The sequence below is a fragment of the Sparus aurata genome, chromosome 7 (genome assembly GCF_900880675.1).
Source record: "Sparus aurata chromosome 7, fSpaAur1.1, whole genome shotgun sequence".
NCBI lineage: Eukaryota > Metazoa > Chordata > Actinopteri > Spariformes > Sparidae > Sparus > Sparus aurata.
The window spans coordinates 18,520,367-18,540,043 of NC_044193.1; the positions used below are offsets into that span (position 1 = coordinate 18,520,367).

At 40.6% G+C, this 19,677-nt stretch overlaps 2 protein-coding genes across 3 annotated transcripts; both read right to left on the reverse strand.

The window, feature by feature from the left end:
- Positions 1-1,858: 1,858 nt before the first annotated feature.
- Positions 1,859-10,915, reverse strand: LOC115585698 (ATP-dependent 6-phosphofructokinase, muscle type-like). The gene is made up of 22 exons (XM_030424273.1): positions 10,718-10,915; positions 9,097-9,170; positions 8,516-8,593; positions 6,836-7,025; positions 6,579-6,744; positions 6,378-6,422; positions 6,102-6,210; positions 5,905-6,000; positions 5,735-5,827; positions 5,436-5,561; positions 5,283-5,347; positions 4,630-4,693; positions 4,404-4,550; positions 4,145-4,215; positions 3,977-4,064; positions 3,728-3,880; positions 3,471-3,635; positions 3,320-3,381; positions 3,074-3,185; positions 2,885-2,984; positions 2,296-2,401; positions 1,859-2,212 (listed from the first exon to the last, which is right to left on the reverse strand). Exons 1-22 carry the CDS (start codon positions 10,806-10,808, stop codon positions 2,071-2,073), a joined length of 2,343 nt encoding a protein of 780 aa, XP_030280133.1. The 5' UTR covers positions 10,809-10,915; the 3' UTR covers positions 1,859-2,070.
- A 1,906-nt stretch (positions 10,916-12,821) lies between these two features.
- Positions 12,822-18,898, reverse strand: troap (trophinin associated protein). Of its 2 annotated transcripts, none has more exons than XM_030421845.1 (14): positions 18,708-18,898; positions 18,173-18,259; positions 17,683-17,920; positions 17,073-17,592; positions 15,762-15,880; positions 15,528-15,579; positions 15,052-15,197; positions 14,880-14,934; positions 14,705-14,784; positions 14,523-14,609; positions 13,926-14,027; positions 13,495-13,819; positions 13,177-13,379; positions 12,822-13,059 (listed from the first exon to the last, which is right to left on the reverse strand). In XM_030421845.1, the coding sequence occupies exons 2-14, from the start codon at positions 18,232-18,234 to the stop codon at positions 12,985-12,987; spliced, it is 2,064 nt and encodes a 687-aa protein (XP_030277705.1). In that variant the 5' UTR covers positions 18,235-18,259; positions 18,708-18,898; the 3' UTR covers positions 12,822-12,984. The 2 variants fall into 2 exon arrangements, with proteins under 2 accessions (XP_030277705.1, XP_030277704.1); XM_030421844.1 differs by having other exon boundaries at positions 14,705-14,787; positions 18,708-18,897.
- Between the last annotated feature and the right edge of the window lie 779 nt (positions 18,899-19,677).

The window sequence follows — 19,677 nt, forward strand, 5'->3', positions numbered from 1 at the left end:
TATATATATATATATATAGATATATATATATATATATATATATATATATATATCTATATATAGATATATATATATATATATATATATATATATATATATATAGATATAGATATATATATATATATAGATATAGATATAGATATATAAATGCTCATCACACTTTCCGAAGAGCCACAAGTGAAGTCTATAAGTGTCTTCTTCTATTCCCCAGAAACTCAAAGACTCTTCATATATCATCATAAATGACAAAGAAAAGCATCTGAAAAGCTGGCAAACTGACTGGAACGATTTATGGATTATCAAAATAGTTGACAATTAATGTTCTCTCAGTCCTCTAAATGATTAGTCGACAAATTGTTGCAGCTTTAATCAAAATATACAGTATATATCTCCAAACTTGGACTATTTCACCCTTCAGAGCGGTTGTGATCATGTAGATACTCCTGATCTTACATTACGGTGTGTAATGTATTCAGAGTATTACACATTTGTTTGTGTCCCCTCCATTAATAATAAAGAAGGGTCTTCTCCTCTCATATGCAAATGTTTATGTGACACTTTTAATTAAATCAGCAATTAGCTGTCCTCCCTCTTATAGGTCAGTGGGTATCGTTAGTATGAGTGCTCATAAAGGGTGTTGCGTGACTACCTTCAGGTTTAATGAATGGTCTTAGAGCTCTTGTATGGCATCGAAAGTAAAAAGGAGAGCTGTGATGTAATCACTTTTTTCCAACTTGAGATGCAATCAGGAACATGTGATAAGCCGCTGAAAACACTTGAATTATTAACCCAAAGTGGTTGTTCAAATAGCTGTATTTTAGTGGATTATCAGTGTAGTAGATAAACATGGCTCCGCTGCTCATGTTCCTTACTGAGAGTCTGTTGACTTTGTCCTAACCTGACTGAGAATCTACATGGAAATATGATAAATGTCATGTCATGTAGTGACAGATTTACCATGTTTCAAGCTTAACACACCATCAGCTAAGTGAAATTAAACTCAAACTTCTACTTGGATTCAAAACATCATGCACAATTTTCTTTGTGCCTGCAAACAATTTAATCATATTTTCACACCACTGAATATATGAAAGTCCCCCCTCGACCACTCTCCTTGTTCTGTTCTGCACATGCATCTACTGCAGGTCTGTCCATCCTGGGAGAAGGGTCCCTCCGCTGTGGCTCCTTCTAAGGTTTTCTCCATCTTTTTTTCCCACCTGTCAGAAGTTGACGGGAACGATTTTTCCTCACTTGAATCGAGGGTCTGAGGACGGAGGGTGTTGCTCACTGTACAGATTGTAAAGCCCACTGAGGCAATGTGATTGTGACTTTGGGTTGGGTGATGTTTATGCAGAGTTTGACTCCGCAGTCATGGAGTCAACACAAAGTACCAATGCCCACCCACTTTTTATTTCCTGCTAACAACTCCCTGCTTAGATATTTAAAAATTCATTCATTTTTTCATTTTTGGCAATAATGTCTAATCGTGTTTTGTATTCGGTGTTTCATCTGTAATTGTGTATTAGTGCCACCAACATCCTTTTCTTGGTTTTAGATCTAGAGTTGTAAGTTGTTACAGCACTCACATAGTTTACATTTGATCATGATTAAATGCATTACGCCTTTTGCTTGTTTGTGTTATGTGTGATTATAAAGTTTAACTTCCCATTTTCTCTAGCTGTGGTTGTCACGTTTTTACTGTGGTCATCCACCACTGGTGTTGCATGTCGCTCTGTCTCTGTCTTCCTTTTTTTCAACTTTAATAACTTCATTCTATGCAATTGTGGATCTACAATTTGTATTATAATTGTTTACCAGAACAATTCATATTCTGCAATAATTAAAAAAGCACAAACAATTCAGTTTTTTCAGATATTACTTTAATCAGTCTCTTGATATCTGTGATCTGAAGAATGTATTTACTGAGAGTTTTAAGAGTTGTAAGCTGTGTGTGGACAGAACATTTCATTTGTGTGAGAAAGAACATATATAAGACAGCAGCTCCTTTCACCAAGGCATGTTGATGGGTAGTCGAACCCGACAAGTACTTTGTAGTGGAACAGACTGAGCCTATTTCCCAAGAGGACTCCTCTTTTTGATCACATGCTCCATGTCGGTGTGTTCGGATGTGTCCAGCTTGATGTCGTACTTGGCCAGGATCTTCATGATGGGCCTGATCTTCAGCCACCACTGTGTCTTGGGGATGCGGTGCCTGCAGCAGACAGAGGAGGGATTACACCATGCATTCACCATTAAAAACACACCTACTGTGACACTGAGCAGCATGCATCTTACTCAAAATCTGTGTCTTCCTTCAGGTCAGCGAGAGGCTGGAAGGTGAGCGCCCTCTTCCTCATGCCCAGCACACAGGCGGAGTCTGGTGTGTTGGCAAAGATACGACCTGAAGGACACAGTAAGTGAAACAGCTCAGTTAGCCAACATGAAATATCATTACTATCAGCCATCAAAAATAGTTTATTATCAATACCTTCATGTAATGGGTAATTCCACCAATTTTCCACATTAAGGTGTGTTTACAGGTCTTGGGGAGAACCACTGCATATGTGAACAAGTAGTATAAAGCCTTTTGTAGCCCCAGAGGTAGCTGCGTGTAACCTTAAAAATTGCCTCAAGTGTATCCTTCAGTAGCTATGTTGAATTGTGGGTAATGTAGGCTTGAGTGTAGGCAGGTTTTAGAAAAGAAAGAAGAATGTATGCAATTAAAAAGCTGATATGCTTTATTAATTGTGATCATTTGTTTTTAAACCTTAATGAGTCCAGCAGTGTTGTAGGAGTGCAATGAAGACCCGTCGACTTCTTTTCCACCACCGCCTGCTGCTATTATTTACTGTTTTTTGTTTTTTTTTGTTTAAGGCCCACATACCGTGTCTGTAGCACTCCTTGAGTTTCTCAGTCAGCCACAGAACAGACTTGGCACCCATCTTTGTGCCAAAGTTTCTGTCGAAGGGCGTTGGAGTGCCACCCTGAAGTCAATAAAGGACAGTCAAGGTGTGTTATTGATTAGTTTGCAACATAGATGTAGTTCTGGTTTTGGACCAGACACTTTACAAACCTGCTGCATGTGTCCGAGAACGTTCTTACGGCAGTCAAAGATGCCTTTGCCCTCCTCTGAGTACAGGTTGAAGATGAAGTCGGTGGTGTAGTTGGCATTAGATTTCTCGTTCCTATTGCAAAATGAACAGTGACAAATTGAAGGAGTGTGGACTTATAGCCAGCTCATGTGCTTCCAGGGTATGAGTAGTAGTCCTTCTTTTCTTGGTTTCAGAAGAAAGCGTTCACCCACCTGACTCAAACCTACCTGAGAATCAAGCCTCTCTTCACTGTTGTCTTCATCTTCTCCAAAAGATGCTGAACATTCACCTAGAGACCAATTCCACAGATCACAATCAGAACACGTCCCTGTTTAAGGTGCAGACACACTGGATAAACAGGTCCTGTCGCCAGCTCACCTCCAGGTCCTTAATGGCAAATTTTTCCTCAAAAATATAGGCAGCGTCGGCCCCAGCTGCCAGACCTGCCATGGTGGCCAAGTAGCCACAGTATCCACCCATAGTCTCAACGATGAACACGCGACGCTTGGTCCCTGCTGCAGACTGCTTAATTCTGTCACAGGTCTGCAGAGAGATACATGGAAGAAATGCAGTTAATCTGGTTTTTTTGTTCACCTGTGAAATATGTGTCTATATCTGCTGTTTGAGACACTTACAGAGGTGATGGTGTTGAGGGCAGTGTCAGCGCCAATGCTGAAGTCAGAGCCGGGGACGTTGTTGGAGACGGTGGCGGGGATAACCACTATGGGAATGCACATCTCTTCATATTTCTCCCTAGCCTGAACCATCTCCAGACCCCCGACATACGCCTGCAGCAGAAGGAGATGGAGATTAATTTGTTTTCAGGATAAGGAAAGGTCAGTATTTGTGGTTTGAGAAGAGACAAACTGGTTGACACCTCTTACCTCAAATCCACCAATGATCACCAGAGCGTGGATGCTGAACTTGGCAATGTTCTGGCTGATTTCCTCCAACATCTTACCTGGCTGAGATCTTTGGAATACAGTGACAGTGACAATTTGTGGGTTTTACAACAAAAGCTGCAACACTAGGAACCAAAGCTTGGGTTTTACCTCTTGGTGCCCAACATCGAGCCTCCTTTTCCTGTCCAGCCACTCACTGAAGTCCAGGTGATAGGCTCAATCTGTAGTGAGAAAAAAAACCTCATTATTTCCCCCTGGATTCTTTGCTTCAAGATGCATTTATCTTTTTATATTTTCATCTGGTTTTGCTTCCCCCAAATCATTTAGAACAGCATTTTTACTACTCTTTGCACAGATTTCACCAAATCGCAAAACAAAGACATCTAGAGGGAAGAAGATGTTGTTGTACCTGTCCCTGAGCCAGGCCATCAAAGCCGTCATGGATGGCCAACATGTTGTGACCCTGGATGATGCCCATCCTGACTGCTGCACGGACGGCAGCATTCATACCAGCGCAGGGAGCACCGATGTTCATGATGGCTACGTTGATGTTGCTCTGGTCAGTCAGAGAAATATTTATTAAGACTTATTTATGAAAAAGAAAAATCTGTTTTCAAATGTGACGAGGGTTTTACCTTCACATCTGGAGGGTTGATGTGAGCCAGCATCTTGTATGTGTTCCAGTTGTTTTCAAAACTCCTGCACATCATAAATAAGGTTCAATGTTGGTAGGTCTGAGCTGCATTATGAGCCAAAATATAAGACATGCTTTTATTTTTAATATTGGTATTAAAGGAGACATATTATGCATTTTCACTTTTTTCCTTTCCTTCAGTGTGTTATATATATGTTCTTGTGCATGTAAACAGAAGGTCCTCTCCCACAGAAAACACTGCTCCTGAAACGCCTCGTCAGCAGTCCGGCCTTTAACTTTGTGACTTTGTGACATCACACTACATCTTCATCTGCATAATTTATTCCTACTGGCTACATTGAAACGTCAGAATTGAGTAAGTACAGCTGCTCTATTGTTAGTGGCTTTGCTGGCTCAGGTGTGTGTTATCTGACCAATCAGAGCGGACTTGGTACTCGGAGGAGGGGGGGCCTTAAAGTGACAGGAGCTAAAACAGAGCATTTCAGACAGAGGGGGGGATACAGCGCTGGAGCACCTGACAGTATGAGAACACTGATGTGCATTAAAGCATGTAAACCTACTCTAGTCATATCTCAGAATAAAATAATGAAACTGAAAATGAGCATAATATGTCTTCTTTAGGAAAATACATACTTTCCTCTGAGCTTGATGGCATCCTCAAATCTGCCCTCAGCCATGGCGGCGGTCACATCTTTGGTCTGTAGCACAAAGAGCAATGTCAGTGAATATCTTCCAAAAGAAGTACTAAGACCCTACTAAAACATGGTAGAAGACATTGTGACGTACCACTTGCACACACTCCATGAGTGGCAGCCTGACCGCCTGGTTTCCAGACAGGCTGACCACACAGGCAGGAGTGTCGGGAGTGGCCTCCAGCAGCGCCATCACCGCCTCCACACCCATCCTGCTGCCCTGTATGACACACAACATTCAGATCATCAGGTGTGTGTGTGTGTGTGTGTGTGTGTGTGTGTGTGTGTGTGTGTGTGTGTGTGTGTGTGTGTGTGTGTGTGAATACTGGAGGCAACAGTAGCTCTGTACGTCGTCCTTTATAGCCTTTTTGGTGTTATATTCGAGATATTTACCAGGATTCTGTCAAAGGCGGAGGGTGTTCCTCCTCTCTGTACGTGTCCAAGAACAGTGGTGCGAGTATCAAAACCGAGCCTGTCAGTCACCAGCTGGAGACAAATAAACCCACCTATTAATATGACATCCTGTCTGTGCAACCACACTGATAATATAAAGAAGGGCTTGCCTTTTTGATCTGTTCAGATGTAATTGGTTGGCCGTCTCTGGACATGGCACCCTCAGCCACAATAATCACATTCAGACGAGAACCTCTTGCCCTTTGCTACAGAAACAATCAGAGGGAAAAAAATGAATTTCTGCACTCTGAATGACACATGTAGTGGTGTTTAGGGCAGGCTGGGGGGCAAATAAAGACACACATACGTTTGTCAGCCTCCTGCACAAGTGGTCCTCCCAGCCCTCATCTGGGGGCATCTCTGGAATGAAGACCCAGTCTGCACCGCAGGCCAGAGCCGTCACCAGAGCCAGGTACCTGCAGACAACAAGATAAATCCATTTACCAGCAACAACTCTCCAAATGAAATGAGATTGTGCAAAAAAGCAGAATGAAGTGGAGGCATTATGTTAATTTATGGATCTCTCTCTCTCTCTCTCTCACACACACACACACACACACACACACACACACACAGTACTGACCCACAGTGTCTGCCCATCACTTCCAGGATAAATGTCCTCTGGTGGCTGTGGATGAACAGAGTATTTTGTAAAAAAAACAATAAGAATATTTTGTAGCAGATTTAAGTATCTAAACACACATTCACTTCTACTGTTAACTGCCACTACAATGATCTCATTTCAGACTTATCAAATAGAGGGAGGGTCTCAGTGATGTCTGACCTCTGTGCAGTTGTGGTGATGGCGTCCACCACCTCGATGATGCGGTGCAGGGCGGAGTCGGTGCCGATGGTCATGTCGGTGCCGCAGAAGTCATTGTCGATGGAGCCCACCATGCCTACGATATTCAGGTGGGAAGACTGCTTGGCTTCTGCATCAGTAATCTTGTCTACAGAAAATTAAACAAACAGAGTCAGAGAAGGTACCACTGATAAAAACATAATAATATAATAATATCACTTCTATGTTTGTTTCTTTACCAGCTTTGACGAGGTCGGCCAGCAGTCCGCTCCACTCAGTCCTGAACTCATTGGCTCCAGTCAGACTGCCGTCGCCTCCGATCACACACAGGTTGGTGATGCCCAGCTTCACCAGGTTGCGAGCTGCCGTCATGCGACCCTCTCTGGAGCGGAAGTCCTTACAGCGGGCGCTGCCAATGACTGTACCTCCCTGACACATGAAGAAGAGGAGCTGTTTTTAACGCAGTTACTGATACAGAAATGTTGTTCTAAAGCAGTCATAATGAAGCAGTGACTTTTGACATTTAACTCCACAGTGTTACACGCAATACATAATCATTTCTATGGATGTGCATCAGTGCAGCTTTTCAGCACTGTGAAATTAGACTCTTGAAGATGCCTTGAAGTCACACTGTGTGTTTTGAGTAAATGAGGTCAGCACTTAAGAAGTGACATCCCAGAAATCTGTCATGGCCCTCTCCCACTCTTTTGCTGACTTTCACACACATCATTAATATTAGCATGTCAAACCTTCTCCAATGCCAGGCCTCTTTTTTTGGACGACACAGGCAACAGAAATTTGAATCACAGGCCTCATGGTTGTATTTAATCTCCATCACCTCTCAGTCACAGGGCCGAGGCCGACATTTAACATCACCACTCAAAAATCAGTTTCTCATGTGATCAGAGCTCGTGAGACTCCAGGGAGGTTCTCGGCTCCAAGTGGAGCACGTTTGGTTGAAGGTTAAAGGATCAGTTTACCCAAACTGCACCAAACAGACCTTCTCCTTCACCTCTTAGAAAAACTGTTACATTTACAGAAAAGCCTCGAGTTTCAGATCAATGTTTTTTAATCACAAAAGTAAGCGAATGAGCAAATAAACTTCAGTCAGCTGCCCAATGATGATTTTCCTTCATCTTAGTACAGATGTTGACACAGTTATTCTTATAATCAGTACTGGATACTTGTTTTTACCGGGTCCTTGCTCAACCCCAGCATTCTGCATATTATCTGGAGTGAACCCAACACTTTTCATGGGAAAACACATTTCTGTTGAACTCTTAAACTGTAATATTTCAGTGCTCTGAGCAACACAAACAAATTCATCACCATTTCATGGATGTGGCCGCAGAAATCTCAAATGGGCTTAAACCAAACCCCAACAAATTCCACACAATCTATGAGGCGATCTACAGTCGAAGAAATCTTCTGGAATCCTTTTACATAACTGACTTAAACTCATTAAGTGTCTTGGCACAAGACTAACTCCCCCTTTTTGCTTTCTTTCTTTCTTTGTAATTTATTCAATTTCTCTTTTTGTCTTTATTGCCTGTTTTACCATCACTCTGTTGACAGGTAGAGTTCATGAGCTGTGTAAGCAGTGTAGTTATTGTAATAATTAGTCTTTGTGAGTGTGGATGGAGGGGATTGAGGATATTTAAAAACTCTTAATTCCCAGTGATTTTTGTTAAACCTGTGCTAAAACTTTAAAACCTGTGTTGAAACTAAAAACATTTTTAAAAAATGTTTTCCAAAACTTTGTGCATGTATCAGTAAAGGATCTGTAGTTTGGCTGAACTAACCTTTAAATAACATAATTAAACACTGCACCACCACCAACCAAAACAATTCGTGGCTCTCACGGGCAGCTTGCATCGTGTGACGGGTCATTTGTGTTAACTCATCTGGATACCACTCACCAGCTGAAGCATCATGGACACACTCTCCCATGTGGCGAGGCGAATGTGGTCTCCTCCATCCACAAGACCCTGGTAGCCCTGCAGCAGCGCACATTAACATACACTGTGAAAACACACTCTTTTATAACTTTTATAACTTTCATGATATACAAATCTCTCATCACCTTGAATGTTCTGAATGTAAGAATTTTTGTTGAAAAATTAAAAAAATTAAGAAACGTCAGTATGAGGAAAATACAGTGTTGACACTACATCAAAGACTTCTATGTAGTGTGTTGTGGAGATATCTACTGAAGTTAACGTACTACACAGTCAGCCCCAGCCTCTCCTTTCTCATAAAACCACTCCAAGATTCTAGTCTGGTCTGCTAACTGCACTGCTAACTGAGCTATCTAGCTAGCAGCAGCAACAGTTAGCAGCAGTAATTGGTTCCTCTGGTGATATAATGCTGCCCCCCATTTGTTTGAAGTCTGAATTCAAGAAGTGGCCAATTCTTACAAATTGCACCTTTAAGATATCCTGCATGTGCTGTATTTATTTGTGATGTCATGACATGTCAGTGAAGTGTGTGCAGCCTTCACCTCATGAACAAAGTAGACTTTGGCTCCGGTGTAGAGACCAACTCTGACTGTTGCTCTCACAGCAGCGTTCATACCTAAAACACATAAACAACATCACCTATGAAACCTATTGTACTCACATTACACGACAACAGAGATTTGGACTCGAGTCACCTTAAGTCACTACTTTGATGACTTGCAACTTGACTTGAGTGAAAATAAATGACTTGAGACTTCGACTTAGACCAAGTCAAAGACTTGTGACTTGACTTGACTGATATGATTACTCAGATGACTTGTCAGTGTTCGTTTTCAGTTTTGTTCTTTTTGTGTGTGTTACTTTTTTTCGTGTGAATGTATTAATTGTGAAGAAATTTAAAAAATCGTTTTAAAGAAATTAAAGTTATTTGCTTGTGTTCAAGTACATGTATTTAACTTAATATCAATAAATAAAAGACAAATTAAATTAATTTTCATACCCTTTGAACAGTTTACATAAATCAGCCTATGATTTCATCATCAGACAGGTGATAACAACTTGTTGCTTCTCTTTATTAATACCAAATTCTGCAGATAAGAATGGGATATCTTGGCATTAAAAGGAACTGACTTGATGTGAAACTTGATTTGCCGTAACTAGGGACTCGACTTTGACTAAACGTTCCAAAGAATAAATTATCTTAGGCTTGCTTTATACTTGGACCAAATGACTTGAGTCACATGCCAAGACAATGTTGAACACTCCCTGTCAGATATCAGTTTAAGACATACAAACCCATCCTAACCTTTAAGTGACTCGACCTGTTTACTGGCAAAAGATAAGACGAAAATAGCCTTGGGTAAAGGACAGGAGTTTTTATGGGACTGTGTGTCTTGTGTACCACCTCTGCCCCTGGATGTTCCGGTACACTAAAGGCCACAGTGTGAGCTTGTGTTGTGCTAGGCTGGCACGCTGAAGCTCTTGTTTCACCAGACAGCAGCTGTGCATGGGGGGGGCGTTTCTCTCCCTCCATACCAGAAAAAGGTCAGCGGCACTAAAATTAGCCCCAAAGATGTGAAATAAGGGATCAAAGCCTCTGCACAAAGGGTTAGATTCAGGTTTAGAGAGGAGGAATATTTTTTAGGTTTATTGTAGGGGAACTGAACCTGTAAGGATGATATCTGAAGGAACTGTCATATAAAACTGGAATTGTATAGTTTATCATCTAAATCTGCTGCACATATTGAGCCAATTATGAGAGTTGTGGGCCTTGTTTTGCCCTCTGTAAGAGCATTTGAAGCTTTGCTGAAGTATACATTAAAAACAAGGGGGATGACATAATCTCCTTATCATGCACACGAGGAATTGGGTTTACAGTCAAGCATCCGTCAACCCCTGACAGCTGCCCTTCAGCCATACATCTCTGACATGATGGAAAACATGCTGCTTGCCCTTTCTGCTATTTGGCGCCTGATCTTACTCTTGCAGTCAGAGCATTAACATGATACTTTGTTGGCTCTCATATCTACAGCTGCTTTGGATTCAGTGTAGTGCTCAGACACATCAGCAGAGGAGATGCTGTTTGGCTGCTTCTCTGACTCATTTTTCATGTCTTACCATTTTACAAAATACATCTGTGTTAACATTTAATCCTTCGCTTACCTTGGGCGTCTCCTCCTGACGTCAGCACGGCAATGGAGCGTCCAACTCCCATCTTTGTGGGGTCCATGGTTGGGTGGGGACTCTTGGACATGCTTCCAGAGAAACCCGGCGGCAGACAGGTGAATCACAATGAGGAGGAAAGGAGAAAGAAGAGAGTGTGGCTTCTCCTCCTTCAATCTCAGAGGAGGCAGGAGTGAAGGCACAGGCTTTATAGACGACTGATCCCGAGCCCCCTCCCACTGACGCCCTTCCACCCTAAATATACATCAGGCCTAGTTGACCACCTGCAGTGGACAGTTACAGAGAGGGCAACACAATGCACATGACACTCATGTGTCAGGGAACAGTCTGGATTAATCATGTCCAAATCTAAAGGAGTTAGAGAAGGAAAATTGTCACTTTTTGTTTTATATTTGTCACTTCTACACGTAAAATTAGCCCAAAGACAAACAGTTGCAACTAAAAATCTACTGAGGAAAAGGACAAAGGACAACGTGTCAATTAAAAGATTAACGGATGACCAAAAATACACATATCTGATCATCTAGATATCATAAGGAATGTAAATATTTGGAAGCCTTTCTTCAATTGACAGTTTTGTAAACTGATTACATTTAGCTTTGTGGAAGGTTTGCCACGCAACACACACTACTCGAACTAATCTCCTTGGCCTCTGGTAACTTGGCACAACGTTTGACACTCAATGAAAACTGCCTGTCAGAGCTGAACTCACTCAGCGACGGGGTGTACTTCAAATGTACTGTACTGTACTGTACTATCAATGCTGTCTTCCAACAGGATACTGTGTCACATGATTTAACATGACTCTGCTGATATTTGCATCTCGTAACATGTATCCAGAAAAAGGCTTGAACTCCTCATCTGGCTCAGAGACAATCTGTGGAATGCAAGACAATATGGCGTATCTTGTTCCATGCAATAAAAGTGATCCTTTCCACTCCGTCTCACTTCTTCACATCAGTGGTGACAGCAGCACAAGATTTCAGATGATATGAATGAACTGCCTGATGCTAAGAGACTTCTGATGATAGTTGGTGCCAAAGAGTTTCAGTACTGCTCCTCAATAAAATACTCAAATTAGACATATTTTCAAATAAATTAACGAAAAGAAGGGATGGTCAAAATGAAAACACCTGAGGCAGATATATTCTGACGAGTGATGCAACAAATAATTATTTTCTTCATTTATCAATTAATAATTCTGAGCAACAGTTGAAACAGTAATATGTTTATATTTGCCCAGCTGACATATTTTATCATCTGCTTGTATGCTAAATTTTGTCAATGTGATCTGTGAGTTAAATGATTTGTTGGTCTGTTCAGTACACACAACATCTGTTACGTGTCTGTCAAACCTGAAGTGTCCTTCCTGAAGTGTCTTGCAAGTTTTGCCTTGCCAAAGGGTTTTAGAGAGCTCCCTATAGGAATTGTGATTTGGACAATTTAAACACTAACTATGACAGATAACAGCAGCACATCCTGCTACCCGAGTGTCCCAAATGAGCAAATACTTGATAGCTTTCTTTAATAAATACTTAACTATTACTTGATTATCAGGATTGATGATGTGTGAAGCTCCAAAAACACTGGATTCTACATCACACAAACTGTCATTATATTTCAAACTCTACAACACTTGATTGGTGCTTCTCATTAAAGGTTAACATTATGGAATGTAAAAAAATAATCCGTGGCTTGCCCCTTTAAATAATTGCAAGAGCTCCTGTGAAAGAAAATGCACACATGTCCAGACAGTAGAAAATAGAAATTTATTATAAACACTGTACATCAAGGAAATTAATCAAGAAGAGAAAGTGTGTAAAAAAAAATGCAATGCAAATACTACAGCTATAACACTGATAAAGTTCAGTCTTCATTGGCCTTCTAAAAGAAATATTTCTCCAACATTTATTTCTTGATCCACATCATAAAGATTGTTTCTAATTGGCTTGCATCTAACATTTATGGACAAAATCAGTGCCTGCAGGGTAAAAAGATACAATGTTTTACAGAAATGACCTTTTTTTTTTTTATTAGAAAGCATCTACTGAGAGCGATCATAACATTGACAAGACAACCGGGGTTGATGGCTTCAAAAAACAATACAAGAAGCTTTATTCGGACTTGCATTAAGGCAGGCAACAACAGTGTTGGACCAACATTAGTTCCATTAAAAAAAGTCTCAGTACACCAGAGTAAGCTTATCCACTCTGGATATTAACAAAACAAATACTGTATAGTGCAAGTCATCTCTCCTGCAGCGGAGAGCTCTGTGGAGAGGAGGGACCAGACGAGGCATCACAGACGATCGGAACAAATCTCTGAAAACAAAGGGACAAAGATTGAAATTAGCTTGTGTATCTGTGTGTATCTGTGTGTATGTATGTATTTGTATCTTTTTTTATGTTATAAAGAAGTATGTGCAGCTGTGTACTCACAGAGGACTCTTCAAAGTGCAGGATGGAGGCCAGCGGGTTCCCACAGCGGGGCCGAGGGGGGACAAACCCAGGGGCAGCTGGGACAGACATGGAGGTGTAGGTGGCCACCTCCTCGTCCATACGCAGCTCCTCCAGAGGAGGGAGACGCTTACGAAGAATCGCCGCTGCAGAACTCAGAGCACCAGTCTTCGGAACAAAGAGGTCTGTCACGGGAGAAGTCACACTTTAAAAACTTACAATCACATTTCAGCGTTCTTTCATCGTCTATGAGACGTTGTAAGACTAATTATCAGGGTGAGTGTGATGAGTCAGTGTTACCTCTTCGCAGACTCTGAACAGACGAGTGGGTGATCTCACAGGTTGGTTCTGACACAGATGATGTCTCTTCATGTACCGGCAGGACATTTCTCTGTTCTGATGAAACCGGGCCAGCCTGCTCACGATGGGGTGAGTTTTCCTGCTTCTCAAAACGTTGAGCTCTCAGCAGCTTTTTGCCCGTTGAGAAAAAAATGACAGACTCTCTTTGCAATGCCTGGATGAACGGCTGACCTCCCCCAATCCTCTGCTCCTCGTCATCGTCCTCGTACTCGTCCTCATTGCTGTTGGCTCCAGTCTCTATCTTTTCTTCACAGTGGGATTTAGTCTAGAGGAGTCAGGGAGCGGACACTTAGTATACAATGTATTCTAAATAAATAACATGTTCTAAATGTAATATGGATCTCTGTAAGACTATTTTATAGACTATTTACAGTTGTTTCTGGGAGCTGCTCCGTTTTCGTCTCAGGATCTTTGTCAGCCACGTTTGTGCTTTGCTCATCCTCTTGATCATCAAATAACCTCTGGACAATCTCCTGCGAACAAACAAGAAAGTCAAATCAATTGTGATACAGAGCATATATAGATCACTACATATATCTCTGGTCTCTGACAGAAAACTGAAACAAATAAAAACTACAGCATTACATAGATGCAATGCTCGTTGTCCTGGAGTCTATCGTAGGTATAGCATATTAAAAAGTCTCCTTCACTGCAGCAGTTGTGTAGCACAATCACGACCAACTATTTAAAATTTGCAATCAAATGTTGACCTTGATAAGAAATTAATTTGCCTACTCTCCATCTGTACATGTCTGAAATGCTGCATCCATTAAGGAAATCTAAATAGAAAATAACGACTGATCCAGCCATTGGTGTAGCTGCCTTGAATTTATATGAGAATGTTTTACTCTGGCTGTGACTGTGCCTAAATCTTATCTGTACACACAGATTATATTTGTCCATTTTATGTCAAACTTTCAAACAGATTTTAGTAAAACCTCTACAGACACGTGATTTCCTGCTCTCACCTCCTGGCGCGGCTGAAGGTTGGTATTGCAGCTCTGCAGCGTGGGGGTGCTGCCGTACGGTGACTGTTGTATCGAATGATGCCATTTCTGAAAACAGCAGCATCACAAGATGAGGGAGTGACTGTGAGAAACACTACACACCAAACTGACGTAGTGCGATTACACAACACACATATACTGACCATAGCAGACATGGGCTGATGCCTGGTGTTGCGGACTCTCTGTGGAGTCCATTTCTTCAGTGAACTCTCTTTGAGAGCTGCTGCTGTGGATGAAACAGCAGTGTCACATCAGGGTAAAAGGACAAAGAGATGAGGATGCACAGCAGATAACAAGTACATTCATTCTACATCTTACCTACTGGTCCTCCGGTCGCCTCTGCACGATTCTTTCTAGCTGGCACTCTCTGAGCCTGAGACAGGAAGCAACACAATAAATGTAAATGTTTGTGTTTTCGAGGCAGTGTAATAAACTAAAAGGCAGGTAGCTAGAAGTAAAACAAGTGCAAACAAAAGTGATGTGTACATACTGTGTAGACTGAAGTTCCTCTGCCTGATGGAAGGACTGACTTTAGAGGTGTGGCACCCACAGGCCCTCCGACCTTCACTCCCTCGTTCTGCAGGATACTCTGCAGTGCAGCTGGGTCAGGAGAGAACTGCACCGATTTCACTGATCCTGTAAGACGAGCACGAAGAAAGCAGATTCAACTGACATGCAAAGACCAATTCATTTACATTTGCATCTGTGTCGTTTTACCAGTACTAAAATTAGCTTGATTCTCTTCTACCACTAACCTCCATCTAACTCAGTGCAAGAAAATGAATAAGAGTATTTCCTAAATCGGAAACTCTTCCTTTAATCGGAAGTTTTGTTAGCAGCCTTACAAATACATAACTGTACCAGAATGTCACACAGTCACTGTGAGTGCATTTAATAACAACAATATCTTCTGTGATGACAGACTGTTTATTCAGGCACATGGTGTGTTTTCAGTCTGGTGCTCACCTGTGGTCGGTCCAGCTTTTTGTCGACTCTTCATGACAGACACTCGCTGGGGCTGCAGACAGGTGAAAATAAAAAAAGATGATGATTAAACATCCTAAAAATGGTTAAATCCGTATTCAGCCAAAGATAAATGCTCAAAACCCATAACTCAAAAACATAACCATCAGTAAAAGTGTGGAGAACAAAGGACATTGTAAAGGAAGGCCGTAAACAGCAATTATAAAACCAACTCACCAGATAGTTATAGGGTTTGGACTGAGGACTTGAAGATCCAAAACCTGTGGCACTTACTCCCTCATTCCGGAGGATACTGAGCAAAGCCGCGTGGTCAGACTTGAAGCTCTCCCCTTTGTCTGAAACATATAAGAAAAGCTGCCGACTGCTATTCACATGTAGAAATTAACTAAGTTGCCACTAAAAAAGAGCAGACAACCGTGAAAAATCTAACTAGCTTTCTATTTAAAAATAAGCTGCTGTTGTACATACATGGTAAGCAGCATTAAAATAGATAGCCAGTTTAGTGGAGGCAAAAAGAAACTAATCAACTAAACAAATAACAAAAACTATATTCAAAATATTTGCTTTTGCCAATTATTAGGTACACAGAGCTAAAACTAATGCAGTCAACACTCCTGGAGTAAATCCTACCTTCATAAAGGCTATAATGTTTGTTTTTTGTAGAAACTGTTTGAAGAGTTGATTCACCTTTAAGATTGAAGTTTGTGGTGCTGTTGAACTGTACTGCATTGTTCAAAGAGGTGTTTTTACCAATTTATACAACCAGGGTGGAAAAAAACGTCAGCAAAACACTATTAGAAAACGGCAAACAGGTCATTTGCATAGTTTTTTTTTCCATTATGTGTTAGGTGAACCGCTTTCAACACATTTTGATTGTGACTGAAATTAGGCACAATAGGGCAGCGGTTGAAGTTTCATGGCTGTTGTTTCATATTAAAGTTGTGTTTTGTTATTATTCCCTTTGAACAATAATAACACCTTTTTTTTATCTCTTTTATGTTATATCTTCCTATCTTTCATGTTTTTATTGCATAAGATTTGTCATGTATGGTGTTAACTATACTTTACAAAAATTGTCACACTGAGTTTACTCCTGTCGTATGAAACGTGCTTTATAAATGAACTTATCTTGTTGCTTGTTGTTTTAAATGTTGTTTTGGATGTTATTTGTTAATGCCTTTCCTGTATTTCTGACATCAGGGACCATGATGGAAACAAGTGTTCTCACTTTTACATGTTATCTCACTGCATTCTTTATCTTAAAAAAAATAATAATAATACTAAAATGTAATTAATAAACCGCAAGAAAGTACATACATCAAATGTATCATAAAGTAAAGTCACCTCTGTAATACAGTATCAAAAAACTCTGAACATTATAACCCTTATAAAGTTGGGATGTGTTGCAGGGCTGAGTCTAATACAAAAGTATCAACATACCTAGATGAATATGAAAGACGCTGACATTTTCTGTAATATTGGGCAATTAACAAACGTGATCTTCTCAAAAGCAATGACTTCACTTACCAGCAGAACTTTTGGAAATATTGCCCTGTGCAGGCAGCTGCCTGTTTTGGCTACCATTGGATGTCTTGGTTGAATCTTTGAGACTGAGCAGCTTCATGTTATCCGTAAAGGCCTCTGCATTAAAATCAGCCTGTGCAGAAGTTGTAATGATGTTCTGGTGCATAGTGTTATTAGAAATTGATGATAGAGGACGGGACAAAGTGGCTGAAGTCTTAAAAGTGCTGGAATGCCCAGGCAGTCCTGACCGTTGGGGTGTATGTCCGTTAGACTTCCCTGAACCTTTGGTCGGGTTCACATTGCTGTTTAACGTGGCTGGATTTTTTGTTGGTTTTGTATTAATGTTTTGGGTTTTAAGATGAGCACCGTGTACACTGTTTTTAGGTTGGACAGCAAGAGTGCCAGTCCTTGTTTGTGAAACAGTGAGGTGCTGCTGATTTTCTGAAGCTGTTCTTGAACTCTTGGGCTGCGACAGGTTGAAAGGAATGGGCCTGGTGCAAGGCTTTTTCTTCCTAGCTTTGCCCTGTAGGAAAATTATAAGCTATTAAGAACAGAAAAAAATAGCTTGATTAAATAAAAACACAATGCATTTCTTTCGGAAGGAAGCACTTACAGCCAGAGGTTTCTCCTCCCACCTACAGTGAGACTGACTGAAGTTGGATGGGGTCTGAAGAGGAAGGGACTTTGCAAGGACCGGTAGCCGACTTCCACCTGGTCGCACAGGTGCCTTCCTACTCACTTCTGACTTTTCTGGGTCCTTGTTTTCAGTATCTTGGTTGGAAAGATGCGGTGCAGACAGGAGTTTGGAAGGCTTTGGGTGTGCTGGCATTCTGTTATTTTCATTTTTCAATCTGTGTGGAGAAAAACAATGAATGCAACAACAGTTTCATATAAATATGTTTCTCAAATGTTAAATATTGTCTACACATGAGCCGCCAAACAACAACAGGCACAAGTTGTGATAATATCTAATCAAAGAATATGTTAACAAGATTGTTACAGGACATGGAGAACAAGCTCCAGTAAGCTACTTTAGGAGAAGCTTTATGAGAAAATCAGGTGAAGAAATTTGTTAAAAATGTATTGGCTTGTAACTGGCTTACCTCCGAAGGTCAGTGTGTATTTTGTTTTGATTTTGCTGACGAAGGACTGGAGATGAGTCCATGATGATAGCAAGGTGTGAAGAACAACTACAGGAGCAACAAATGGGAAACAAATAAAATTTGAGCAACCAGGATTAAACATGATAATGGCTAATTACAAAACTGTTTGTAAGAGAGACAAACACAAACTACGCATATGCAGAAACAAAAACCTCAGACTTCAATTCTTTCCAAAACTAAATCTAAAGTTAACAAAAATAGGAAGCGACAAGAACAAGCAAGTCCAGTAGGGATGAGCTTCATGCAGCCACAATGAATGATATTAAAAATCAACAACTCTAACACACAGCTTTACTTGATAGTAATTAAGTCTGCGCAAAGTACAAACCAATGTGATGACGAGCCAACATTTAAAAAGAGATGTAGCACAGGATTAGAATAGCTTTAACTGGAGCAGAAGGCTAAGTGTCAAGTCTTTTCTTGTTAGCACATGCTAGACACTCACATAAAGCCGTTTATTAAATACGTTACATACTTTCAAAATAGAAAAAGGCGTCTGTTATTTCCTTCTGTGCGTCCAAGTAAGTGTTTCCGCAACAATTAATTCCAAATATTTGGATTTTCCGGGCGTTTTGTACGGATTTAAAGATCCCTTTTTTCTGTCCTTTCACTCCACAGTGGGCTGTAAACTTCCTGGACTCGCAGCAGTTTGTAAAAAGCGCGCGTCGCCATTGGTCGTAATAGGAAGCAGTACCGGCCAATGACTGCACGCATTTTGGTCATGACAAAAACTGTCGACAAATGAAAAACGGATTTTCATAAACAGCTCCATGGCAACGACGCGAAAGTTGTTTTACCACGTGATTGTTTTTTGCCGCGGCCTCTTCCCACCTGCAAGTAGAATAGAATAGAATAGAATAGGGTAATTAAGCTAACTAAAATATAAAATTAAGAACAAAACATGTATCATATACAAGTTTATGCTAGAATACATTAGCGGAAAAAATACCAATAAAAACAGAGCCTCCAATCTTACCGTAGGGTCTGTTCTGTTTTGGCTGCATGATTCTCATTATAAGTAATAAATAAATAATACAATGAAACAATAATCAGGAGATACATTATGATTTTATGTTTTTGGCAAGTGCTGTAATCACACACACAAGTAATCTAATCCCTTATCCCACCATTTTTTATTTTTTTTTATGAAAGGTTCAGTCATGACTAGATTTTCATTTTATTTATTTTTTATTCATTTATTTATTATTTTATTTGATAGCTCTAGATAAAATGGAGCTGTGGCTGCTGATTCAGACGTCTGGAACCAGGCTAACATAGGCTAGCAGGTATGCTTGCAGTTTGTTTATTTATAAAACATAATAAGGCCTCATCAAGGCCTAGCTCAATTAAGTTATTATCAGTTGGTAGGTGGTATTAAGTTATATGAGCAGTACACAAACCTGCAAGCTAAAGCTAACTGCTTATATCAAATTAGCTTATTTCAA